General features: G+C 62.1%; 1 protein-coding gene across 2 annotated transcripts in view; it reads left to right on the top strand.

Annotated features, from left to right (window-relative positions):
* Positions 1 to 626: 626 nt before the first annotated feature.
* Positions 627 to 12,390, top strand: part of SKI (SKI proto-oncogene) — an 80,030-nt gene continuing 68,266 nt past the window's right edge. For both annotated transcript variants that reach the window (XM_055382763.2, XM_055382756.2), the window contains exon 1: positions 627 to 2,096. In XM_055382763.2, coding sequence (XP_055238738.1) covers positions 1,128 to 2,096 — 969 coding nt within the window. In that variant the 5' untranslated portion in view covers positions 627 to 1,127. The remainder of the gene's footprint in view (positions 2,097 to 12,390) is intronic.

Below are 12,390 nucleotides of genomic sequence, written 5' to 3'. Positions count from 1 at the left end.
GGCCTCGGCCGGAAGGGGGGCCCCGGGCGCCACCGCCGCCTCCGCCTCCGCCCGCGCCCAGCGGCCCTCGGCGGGCGGGGCCGAGCGGGGCCGAGCGGAGTCGAGCATGGCCGAGCGTAGCCGAGTCCCGGCCGAGCGAAGCCGAGTCATGGCAGGGCGGGTCCGAGCGTGGCCGAGTCCCGGGCGAGCGGAGCCGAGCGCGGCCGAGTCCGGGCGGGGAGCGCGCGTTCCTGGAAGAGCCCGGCTGGGGAGCGGGTCACATTCTTGGCCAGCGCTAGGGCTGAGGCGGACGCACGGCAACAAACAGCGCGGGGGGCGGGGCCGGCGCGGGGCGGAGCGGGCGGCGCGGGGCGGGGCGGCGCGGCGGCGGCGTGAGCTCAGCGCCGGGCGCTCAGTCCGAGCCGGAGCGAGCCGCCGGGAGGATGTTCGCCGAGCGCCCCGAGCCCCGCGCCGCCGCCGCGCTCTGAGGGCCGCGGGCGAGAGGCGCCTCCGCCGCCCCGGAAGCCGGGCGGGCGGGCCGCGGAGCCGGCGGGCGGGCGGGCCGGGGGCCGGCGGCGGGCGCGACGCGGCCGGCCAGCGCCGCCGGGACGAGCCGGGCGGGCGCCGCGCGGTGGGAGGAGCGGGGCGGCGGCGGCGCGCCGCGCGAGGACGGCCCGGCGGGCCCCGCTCCCGCGCCCCCGCTCCTCCCGGGCCCCTCGGCCTCGGCCGCCGCGGCGATTCGCGCCTCGCGGCGCCGGCACCTGCCCGCGCGCCCCCCGCGAGCCCCGGGCCCGCGAGCGTTGGCGTTGGCGTTGGCGGCGCGCGCCGGGGCATGCCCCGCGCCTAGAGCCCGGGGGGCGCGCGGGGGACGCGCGGGGGGCCCGGGCGGCGGCGGGCGCGGCGCGGGGCGCGTGGATGTGGCGCCGGGCCCGGGCGGCGGCGGGCTCCAGCGGCGGGACCCCTTCGCCCCGCCCGCCTTCCCCTTCGCGCCCCCGGGCGAGGCCGCGGCCGTGATCGGCCGTGAGCCGGCGGCGGGGGGCGGCCGGGGTCGGGGCCGCGGGCGCCGCCGGGGCGCGCGGGGCGGCGGCGGGGGCCGGGGGGGCCCGGGCACGCGGGAGCGGGAGCGGCCGGGGGAGCCGGAGCGCACCATGGAGGCGGCGGCAGGCGGCCGCGGCTGTTTCCAGCCGCACCCGGGGCTGCAGAAGACGCTGGAGCAGTTCCATCTGAGCTCCATGAGCTCGCTGGGCGGCCCGGCCGCTTTCTCGGCGCGCTGGGCGCAGGAGGCCTACAAGAAGGAGAGCGCCAAGGAGGCGGGCGCGGCCGCGGTGCCGGCGCCGGTGCCCGCAGCCACCGAGCCGCCGCCCGTGCTGCACCTGCCCGCCATCCAGCCGCCGCCGCCCGTGCTGCCCGGGCCCTTCTTCATGCCGTCCGACCGCTCCACCGAGCGCTGCGAGACCGTACTGGAAGGCGAGACCATCTCGTGCTTCGTGGTGGGAGGCGAGAAGCGTCTGTGTCTGCCGCAGATTCTCAACTCCGTGCTGCGCGACTTCTCGCTGCAGCAGATCAACTCGGTGTGCGATGAGCTCCACATCTACTGCTCGCGCTGCACGGCCGACCAGCTGGAGATCCTCAAAGTCATGGGCATCCTGCCCTTCTCGGCGCCCTCGTGCGGGCTCATCACCAAGACGGACGCCGAGCGCCTGTGCAACGCGCTGCTCTACGGCGGCGCCTACCCGCCGCCCTGCAAGAAGGAGCTGGCCGCCAGCCTGGCGCTGGGCCTGGAGCTCAGCGAGCGCAGCGTCCGCGTGTACCACGAGTGCTTCGGCAAGTGTAAGGGGCTGCTGGTGCCCGAGCTCTACAGCAGCCCGAGCGCCGCCTGCATCCAGTGCCTGGACTGCCGCCTCATGTACCCGCCGCACAAGTTCGTGGTGCACTCGCACAAGGCCCTGGAGAACCGGACCTGCCACTGGGGCTTCGACTCGGCCAACTGGCGGGCCTACATCCTGCTGAGCCAGGACTACACGGGCAAGGAGGAGCAGGCGCGCCTCGGCCGCTGCCTGGACGACGTGAAGGAGAAATTCGACTATGGCAACAAGTACAAGCGGCGGGTGCCCCGGGTGAGTGGCCCCAGGCCTGGGAGCTGGGGAGGATGCGCTTGGGGTGGGGGCCCCTTCTGGACTACAGGCTCTGGTCTCCAAAGGCTGGGACCTGTGCTTTTGCCGTGCCCCATGTCTCAAGTCTTCGCTTTGTTTTAGGGAAATTCAGAGTGTTCCGACTGGCAGGGCCAGAGAGTTTGGTAGAAAGGCCCTCCTGCCCGTTCCCCAGGACGAGCCTGGAGTGCTGGCTGTGGCGGTGGGGTGGGGGGCCAGGCCTGGTGTGTGGGGAAGGCCCACAGGCCCACAGCCATTGCCCAGATAGGAAGGCACAGGCCTCATGCTCCCGAGAAAGCGACCTGCCCCAGGTCAGGGAAGTTAGCTCCAGCTGGGCCCCGGCCCGGATGCCTCAGGCCCAGGTCTTTCTTGGGGTTGGGGTGAAGGTGGCTGTCCTCGCCCCGAAGGCACCCAGCCTCGAAGACGGAGGGCTGCCTGCCTTTGGGCCCGAGGAGACAGAGCTTGGGTGAGGCGAGGCCTGGTTTTGTTACTGGCTCCCGCTCCCTGTTTGGTGCCTTGAAGTTTTGGGACAGAGACACAAAATGAAGCCAGGTGTCCAGGCTTCAGTGGCAGGGGCCCGAGACTTGGCGGCTCCAGCACTGTGCTGGTTGGTCTCCCTGGGCCTGCCAGGGACCAAATCCCAGAGTCCGCCGTGTGGGGTGAGGGCCATTTGGCACCCGGCTGAGGGGCCTGGTCAGCAGGCCCCTGGGCCCGCGTGCTGGAGTTACTGGCGGTCTGCGATTTGCTTTGGACTCACCCATTTCCTTCTCTCCCTCTGAAACGCAGAGGGGTGCGCCGGAGAGGGAGGCCGCTGGCCTGGCTTTGTTGTTTGCCAGTTGGAGGATCTGTGGGATCCGGCATGGGCAGCTCCCAGGCCACGAGGTGCCGAAATTACTCAGTGGGGTTCTCAGGAACTTTCCGTTGCGTACCTCCCCAAGTATTTGTAACTTTTCTTTTAAATATCCAGGCTTATTAAATTGCACACACAGAATGCTGCATTGGCTCAGCTATTCTTGGGAGGCCTAATTAATTCAGCTATTGCATCAAACTTTTTTTTTCTAAATCTGTGAATAGATGCTCCAGCCCGGTTTTCTCTGGGCGCCCCTCCAGCAGAGTGTCAGATCGTGGGGAGGAGGGGCTGTGGATGGAAGCGAGGGACTGTCGCCTCTGCTCGGAGGGGGCTGCGGAGGGTGCATGTGTGTGCGCATGTGTGTGTGTGTGCGCGCTTCTGACCCTGCCAGGCCAGGGCTCAGGTGGCAGCCGCCTGCAGACCTGTGGGCTGGGGAAGGATGCTCGTGGCAGAGCTGCAGACAGACGTAGCAGGCTGGGGCCTTTCGTGTCACACGGGGAGTTGGTTGGGGTGGGCCCGATGGCGCTCCCTGTGGGCTGGGGCCTTTCTTTTTGGGGTGGCCGCACCCTCGTCACTGCCTGTGGCTGGAGGAAGCCACATGTCGGGGGCATTGTGGGCTCGTGCAGGCTGCGTAGTGGGTCACCTGTGGCCAAGGCCTGAGCTGCTGGGACACGCTCACGTCACTGTCTTCAGAGCTGATGGCAGAGGATCTCGGTTGAGCAGGGTGTGTCTGCGTTTGTTTTTGTCCGACTGTGGGTCATGTGTGTGCTTGTGGTCTTTCTGTCTTCCTGGGCTTTGCTGGGGGCCCATTGGAGTGGCCAGCGGGGCCTCGTTGTCACAGCTGACACAGAGCAGGGCCCAGGCCACCCGGCTTCTCTCTCCCTGTGATTGTGAGCACCGGGGTCCTTGGGCCGCCATAGAGACAGGCCAGACAGGCTCTGGTCATCTCAGCGGATGCCTCCGAGCCGCCTTTCCCTTTTGAAGTCCCCAGCACTGCTCTGAAATTTCATTTACCGATTAAAAAGCAATTCCCAGGCCATACTGACGACGTGCACGGTGTGAGTGACTGGGTCCTCCAGGCCTGAGTGGCAGCCACACAGTCTGGCCCTGGCAGTGGTGTCCTCCGCCTGGCTCCCTGAATGTTCACCAGCTCCTGCGGGTTTTCCTCTCCTCATGCTCCTGGGGGTGGGGCACCCATCCTGCCCGTGTCGCCTCCTGCCCTATGTTCTTGACGTGGGACGGCGGCCAGGGACTCTGCCCTTGCTCAGTGCCTGCCCTTTGGGCTCTGTGACTGTGCACTTGGGAGTTCTGGGCTGCAGGGTCCCTTAAGTCTCCTCAGGACAGCCATGTGCGTGTCTCTGTGTGCACAGGGGCGACACATGAGAAGGGAGTGTGGTCTCAGGGTGGGCGTGGACTCACAGTGCCCAGACCCCACTTGTCCTAGAAGGAGTGGCCTGGGAGGCCCCGCCTCCGCCCTCACTGGCCGCCGTTGGCTCCTCCCACTCGTGTCTTGACAGCTTATTCTCGGGATATGTTTTGATTTCTTCACTTCCTTTGTAGCTTATTTTAATATTTTTGATCTGCCGAAGATGAGGGCAGAACAAAGAATGTACTGGAACTCTCTTTGCAGGGCTGCTGCTCCCAGCAGGCCTTCGGGCTCTGCGGAGCCGGAGGGGGCTGTATTGCCTTCCGGGTGTTTGTGGCCAGGCCAGGGTCGGGTCTCCTGCCTGAGTGGGCTGGGTCAGCGCCACTCTCCTACCCATGGTGGGAGGTGGGAGAGGGCGGAGATGTTCCCAGGTCCCAAACCAAGTGGGTGGCGGGGCTGCAGCTTTCTCCTTGGAAGCCTCCTGTGACGGCGGCTGCGCCTGAGCCCCTGGCCTGTCGGCAGTGCAGTGGCAGCGTGAGGGGCAGACAGTCTTTCTCCAGATGCCCCCTCATATCACGGGGTTACAGAGGAAGCCTCCGCTCCTGTCCAGTGGCTGTCGGGCCCGGCCAGCTTCCTGCTGCTGTATCTTGGAAGACCATGTGGGCTGCGTGGGTGCTTGGCGAGTCCCCTCTTAGGGACCCTGGGGCTGCTATCCTTGACAGGGGACCTTGTCTTACCTCCCCACTCGGTCCCACAATGGCTTTGTGACCTTGGACAAGTTGCTTAACCTCTCTGCCTCAGTGTAAACTGGGGACTACTGTTTATTGATCTTGGACTTTCTGTTTTGAGTGGTACAGGTGGGGCACAGATGGGTCATTGTGCTGTTGTGAGCACTTAGCCAAGACTGGAGCCTCTGAGCCTTCCCCACTCCCACCCCTTTCTTCTTTCCGGTCGGCTCGCCTCCTTCCTCGGGTTCTCTGATAGCTGTAGGACTCCATTGGACTACATTTTTTTGTCAGTATAGACAGCTGTCAGAGACGGAGACAAAATGTGGCAGTTGGAGCTGCCGCTTGGCCTGATGCCTAGGACGCGGCCCCTTGTCCCGCAGAACGTCAGCCAAGCGCTTTCCGTGCAGGCTGATAACAGGGTGGTGCGGTGCTTCCCTTGGGCCATGGCAGGGTCCTGCTCCAAGTGGGGGGTCCTGCTCCTAGGGGGCTGGGGTCTTCCTCTGAGGGGGCCGGGGTTTCTGTTCCAACAGGGCTTGGGGGGGGGGGTCCTGCTCCGAGGGGGCCGGGCGTCCTGTTCCTAGGGGCAGTGGGCTGCCTGTGTGAGAGCTGTTCTTCACCTGCCATGTGCAGTCTGGGCGTTCCGGTGACGGGAGAATTTGGATTGTGTTAGAGTGTTGTTGCTCTGTCCTGCAGATGCCTGAATTCCCGGGGGTCTTGCAGGTCCCCTTGCCCTTGCTCTGTGTGGGCTGGCGTGGGTCTCAGTGGGCTGTGGGTTGAGGGTCACTTGGTTGGGAAGCTCTGCGCGCTTCCCAGTGGAGGGTCCGTGACGGGGGTTTTCTGATCCGTCATGCTGGGCTTTTGACCCGTGTCACTGCAAGGCTGCCCCTGGCCCCAGGCAGCGTTTCCTCAGGCAGGTGCCCAGCCAGGTGGTCGGGCTTGAGAACTTTGAGTCTCGAGGTCTGTTCTGGGGAATGACTGTGCTTGTAGAGGCCAGGAAGGGGTTGCTGGGCTTGGAGAGCCTCTGGGGAGGAGTTGTGTTTTGCTCTTTGGTGTTTTAAGCTGAAATGATCACAGGAAGGGACAGCATCAAGAGTTTCTTTCTGGGACACCCCTCACTCAACTCAGCGGCCGTGTGTGGGTTTGGGGCTGTGCTCTCCCAGACACCCTCAGGTCCGGGGAGCACTTCGGGGGCTATCTGTCCCTTTGTCCACCAGCTTCCTTTGGAAAAAGCGTTTGCTGCAAGTGTTTTTCTCCAGCTTTTCGTGGGGTTCCCTGTAGTCTTGGGCCATGCTCTGGGGTCAGGCTCCCGGCAGGCCCTGGTCCCCGTGCAGAAGGCCAGGGTCTGCAGGTTTGGGCTGGTCTGCCCCCCAGGTGAGGGTTCCGGAAAGACGGCCGGCTGCTAGGTCTTCTCAAGCAGGGGAAACAGCAGCTCGAGAGTGGTTCTTGACCTCTGCCCACCCCAGCTGGCTGTGCACGGACTGGGGAGGGCATGGGCAGCTGCCCCCAGGTGGCTTCTGCAGGGAGCAGAGCTTAGTGGTCATTTTCCCGGCATGGTCTGTCATCCATCTGTCTGGGACCCCTCTGGGAGCTGGGCTGGGTCCCTCGCCTTCTGGGGCAGCAGGGTCACGGTGGGAGGGCGGGTCCCCTCTTTCAGCATCTTGTTTCTCAGCCGTCCCTGCGGCTATTTGTGCAATGTCTGTCTGTCTGAGTCTCCGGGTGAGGGCAGACAGGATATGGTGCGAGGAAGTCTGGGGTAAGTGTGAGCCGAACCCCGCCCTGGAGTCTCTCGGGGTTGTGGGGCCACAGCCCCAGCTTAGGTTAGGCCTTCACTGCTGCTGGCAGGGCCTCCAGAGAGGAGGCGGTGGTTCCGGGGCCTGGGCCCTGACTGTCTGGCAGGAGGTGTCCACGCCGGCGGCCCGGCTCTCTGTGGCAATAATGTGTCTCTTTCTAAGGATTGCGAAAGTTGAGGGAGGATTTCTCCACTGGAAGAATTATGCAAGCTTCAACTGAAATGTTTTTAAAAAGTTTCTTTGTTTTGAGTCAAAATACAGAAGGTGAATTATTTCCCTAATATCTGGGAGAGCTGGAAGAGAAGGCCCCTGTCCTTATTCTTCAGGGCTCTTCCCCTCCTGAGCAGTGGTCACCAGGCCAGGGTGTCATGGAGGGGGGGCTGCCCGGGGACCAGCTCTTCACACCTGGCCTCCAGAGCGGGCGGTAGGGCGGCTCCTTCCTGCCCTGCCCTGGCTGTCACCCTCGTGGTATGGAGCAGGGTTTTTTTTGTTGTTATTTTTTTTTTTTTTTAAGACAGAGTCTGTTTCTGTTGCCCAGGCTGGAGTGCAGTGGTGCGATCTTGGCTCACTGCAGCCTCCGTCTCCTGGGTTCAAGCGATTCTCCTGCTCCAGCCTCCTATGTAGCTGGGATTACAGATGTGTGCCACCACACCCAGGTAATTTTTTTGTATTTTTAGTAGAGATGGGGTTTCACCATGTTGGCCAGCCTGGTCTCGAACTCCTGACCTCAAGTTATCTGCCCACCTTGGCCTCCCAGAGTGCTGGGATTACAGGCATAAGCCACTGTGCCTGGCCCCTGGAGTGGGTTCTGCCACGGAAGGCATCCCTGGGGTCTGCGGGCTGGAGGGGTCGCCTCTGCTGTCCCACCTGTTCTCTCGAGGCCTGGTTGCCCTCTGCAGACCAGGTGCCATGCCAGGTGACCCTCAGGAAGCTCTGGCTCACCCCGGGGGCTGGGGGGCATGATAAGCGATAGCTCTTAGGTGCTGCTGCTTTGTGAATATGAGAGAGTTCCAGAAGGGCCCCGCTTCCCAGAGCCTGCATGTTGGTTTCACTGTGTGGTACTTGGTATTTTTCCAGGCTGCCTTGCTGGGGTGGCCTCGATGGGGGGCCCAGGGAGCCTCCAGCTCTGGGGACATGCTGCCACATGAGCCTGCTTATTTACGAAAATGAAGAACCAGGACTTGAGTGTGAATTTTAAATGAGATTGTGGGGACAATAGTAAAATCCAGACTAGGACCAGATGGACCGAGCACCTGCGTTGGCCATGGCCCGGAGGTGGCGTGGTGGCGCCTGGCGCCTGTGGCCCTCAGCATGTGTCCTGCCGGCCGCCTAGTAGGCCTTCGCTTGAAGTGCTTATTCCTTTGAGTAATGCTCCTGTCTTTTGTTTGGGGGGAAACAGATAAAGGGGGCTTTGAGAGGCATCTCGGCGTGATCCTGGGAAACGGCCGAGATTCTGTTCGGTGCTTGGTGTTCGTGTCTTCTCTGATTTTACTTTTTTGACTCATAAAGATGGAAGGAGTGCTCTGCCTCGGTGCCTCTGCAGCTGCAGATGCTGAATCGGGGCGTTTAGGCCTGCCTCTTGGGCTGGCACACCTGGCCGGCCCTGGTCAGGCCTTCTTGGGCTGCCTCTACTGGGGTGCTTGTCTCACTGGCCGTGGGGGTTGTTGCCTGTGTGGTTGTGTTGCTGGCTTCAGGGGCTAGGGTTAGGGACGCCTGGTCACATCTGGGTCCCCAGTTTGGGGGCCAGATTCAATAACTCACTGAATGACTCAGTGGAGCTCTGCAGGCACTGGCAGTTGGGGTTTATTGGCAGGTCCATTCTTTGGCTAGAAGGAGAATGCTGTTTCTTTTCTCACTGTTTCACCATTTTTTTTTTTTGAGATGGAGTCTTGCTCTGTTGCCCAGGCTGGAGTGCAGTGGCGTGATCTCGGCTCACTGCAACCTCTGCCTCCCGGGTTCAAGCAATTCCCCTGCCTCAGCCTCCCGAGCAGCTGGGACTACAGGTGCGTGCCACCACGCCTGGCTAATTTTTTGTATTTTAGTAGAGACGGGGTTTTACCTTGTTGGCCAGGATGGTCTCCATCTCCTGATCTCTTGATCTGCCCACCTCGGCCTCCCAAAGTGTTGGGATTACAGGCATGAGCCATTACACTTGGCCATTGTTCCACCTTTGGAAGAAATTGGTTCACTGTTTTCTGACCTGGGGGGCGCTTCTACCCTGGTTCCATGTTCAGGGCTCGGAAGTTGTTGGAATATTACCCTTGGCTGGTGAGGCTGAGTGCTGATGCTCCTCCCAGCTCTCAGCCCTGCCTCGATCAACTGCGGCTTCTGCTGGAACGTCGGCGGCTGACTTAGAAAGAAACAGCTCCTGTTCTAGGCTTCCTGCAGGTCCCACGGTGCTGCTTGTTTCAGAGAAACGCAGCTCAGGCTGGCGGCCTCAGGTGGGCTTGGGTGGCAGGGGACGCCATCACCCAAATGAGAGGATCTTTCTCTGTCCTGGGGGTTCCACCCCAGGACCCAGGGCACTAACTGGGTTTTTGTGTGGCCCTTCCCGACCAGACCTGACCCCTGAGCTGCGTGTGTGAGGTGATGGTGACTCCACGACAGCTTGTGTGCCGTTATGGGGGCACCTGGGGACTGGCTGACCTCACCAGGAAGTGCGTCAGGAGTGGGTGAGGGGTGGTGGGAGGGCAGGGAGCGCCCAGCAGGTGTCCAGCGATGCTGGCGCTGCCTCTGTCTCTCTGTCCATGCCCTGTGTGTATCTGGAGCGGCTTAGGTGCTCCCTGCGGTGCTCCTGGCTGCTGTGGTTCCTGAAGGCTGTGGCTGTGCCGGTGGTTTCCTTTGATGTCAGTCTTCTTCTACAGGGGAAACCATATTGCCAGGAGAGCCAGGTGTCTGCTAATTACATTGTGTTCTTCTGCCCAGGAGTAAACCTGTAAGTGATGAGAATAAGAAGCGGCTGTCAGCCTGCAGAGCCGCCCTCACCCTGTCCTGGTTGGGGTGCTGCCTGCTGGGAACCCCTGGTCCAGCTGTTGAGAGGAGGCTGACTGGGGGCACAGTTGTTGCAGAGTCTGATGCAGGCTTTCTCTGCTGGGAAAGTAACATGGAAACATTGTTGCTTTTACTATGGAGCAGATGTATCTTTGCCCAGAAACAGAAATGCTCTTGGTTTCTTTTTTTGGAAATAAGGCCCATAGGTTGGGTCCTTCTTGCCCTGTTGAGGGAACGTGCCTGTCCTTAGCGTGGAGGCCAGTCTGGCTGGGTGCTGAGCTCGTCCTGCAGAACACGTGTGAACGCCTCATCCCTGAGGGCCCCGGGAGGCTGGCGCCCTCTGTGGGAGGTCTGAGGTTGGCCCATTTGACCCTATCCAGGACGGGTTACTTAAGGTGTCCAACGGGCCTTGAGAGGCTGATCACCCTCGCATGGCGGGCGTCTCTCCCCGGTGCCCTCCCGCCTGTTGCTGTCAAGGGCTTCTCTGTGCCAGGTGCTGGGCTATGGCAGCCCCAGGTCCCCGCCTGGTGTGGCTGCCCATGGTCCAGGCAGCTCCAGGGTGGGCATCCTTGGCTCCCTCCCTCACCAGCTGGCCCTGGGAGGTCTGTCTGAGAGGAGTTAGGCCTCATTGTCCGTGCTCAGACAACCCGAGCCTTCCTTGGGAAGCAGTTTGTCCCCGTGCCTCCCTTCAGGATCCTGTGGCCTGAGAAGCCTCTGCGTGGCAGTGGATGGCAGCTCCGGCTGCCCGTGGCCCTCTTTTTTTATGGTTTCCCAGATGACTGGGCCAAGCTGGGCCTCTGCATCCTAGGCATGCTGTTCCCTGCGCTGCCCTGGAAGGTCGGCGGCCCTGCGTGGACCTACACGGTACCCAGGACAGGCCTGCCATGGCACCGGTTGGGCCTCTGGGCACAGGGTGCTCTGCCTCTGTGGCCCTGACAGGCTCTGATGCCTGAGGATGGGGGCCGGGCACTCCCAGCCTTGAGACTTCCCTCTGCAGAGGTGGCACAAGCCCGGGGCCCCAGAGTGAGGGGACTCTTGCCTGCCTGGTGAGGGTGAGCGTGGGGTCTGGACTCTGACCCCGGTCCAGGCGGGAGAGGAGCACACCGGACAGGGCAGCCGAGCCACCCTCTGCGGAGCTGTGGACACTGCGTGTGTGGTGCTGAAGGTGTACACGTCCACTGAGGCCACCTGCGCCGCTGCCTGTGTCCTGTGGGCTGGCACTCACCGAGTGAGAGCTGTGTGCAGAACCTCTGCTGTCAGCGGGCCAGGCCACACTGGGGAGGGAGGTATTCCGTGTGCTTGCACTGAAGCCTGCCCCAGGCTGCCTTCTGGGTTAGGGATACCCAGGACCTCCATAGCTGGTGTGACGTCTGTGAGATCTCAGCTGCTTCTTCCCTGGACGCTCGTGTGGACCTGGAGGGAGGTGGGGACCCGGCCTGGCATGGTCCCTGGCCACCTGCCTGGTGCTCCGGGTTGTGCCGTTGGCAGTGCCTTCGCTCTGCCTCACCTGCTGCCTCCGCCTTTCCTGGCTACAACCCTGTTGCCCAAACCATTAAAAAAATTATACTCCCAAGTTGAATGATATGCAAATGTAGTCAATTAAGCGAGGGGATTTTAATTAGCAGTTTAAGTTCATGTGTGAAGTGCCTTGCCTTAATTACTTGACAGTTTTGTTGTAAATTTGCTAAGTTTTTTTTTGCAGAACTATCAAAACTGTGATTTTTGTTAACATTCTTGGATGCGGTGAGTGTCGCCCAGCTTGCCTGACCCTAGTGGGTTTTGTCTTAATTTATAAAGCTCTTTAAACTGTGAAAACAAGGTAAACCCCCTGGGTTGCCTCTGTGTGGCTCTTCGAGTCAAGCCGGGCTCAATGTCTTCCTTGTCACTGGCTGGGGTGGGGACCTGCCTCGTGCGTGGTCTTGAGCTCCCGTTGGGGGGACGGGAGAACCTTCATCCCATGTGGGTGTAGCCGTTGGTGGCACCTTTGTACGGGGACACACCCTGGACCTGAACGGAGTCAGGAAGGGTTTCAACCTGGATGGTCCGCGTGCCGGGGACCCACAGGGTGTGCGGTGGCAAGGGCCGGTCCTGGTGGCGGGCTCCCTGGTGATGCTGGCGGCTCGCTGTGGATGGTTGTGCGTGGGCCTTGGGGTTCACAGTTCAGTTTGGGAGAGGCGAGAACCCCTCACTTTGAAGTCTTTCCTGGCCAACGGGAGGCTTCTCAGAGCAGCTTTCACAGCTCCGGGGCTGAGTGAGGCCTGTGTCTAGGCTCATCCTGCCCTCCGGGGCGTCCCAGTGTGCCTGGGCAGTGGCGCAGCTGGCTCCTTCCGCTGGGTTTAGGTTTGCTTCTGCTCCCCACTGCTGCTTCAGCTGCCTCCTTTGCCGGTCCCCGTAACTTCAGTGCCCCCACCCCTGTTCAGTTCCCTGACTGAGCTCGGTGCCTCTAGTGTCGATGGGTTTTTAATTTTCCCAGCTGAACGTCGTTATTTGGATTGTGATTTCTTTGGTGTTTCAATGGACTGTAGATGAAGGAGGA

Source organism: Gorilla gorilla, chromosome 1 (assembly GCF_029281585.2).
Source record: "Gorilla gorilla gorilla isolate KB3781 chromosome 1, NHGRI_mGorGor1-v2.1_pri, whole genome shotgun sequence".
Classification (NCBI taxonomy): Eukaryota; Metazoa; Chordata; class Mammalia; order Primates; family Hominidae; genus Gorilla; species Gorilla gorilla.
This window is presented reverse-complemented; position numbering and strand designations above follow the sequence as displayed.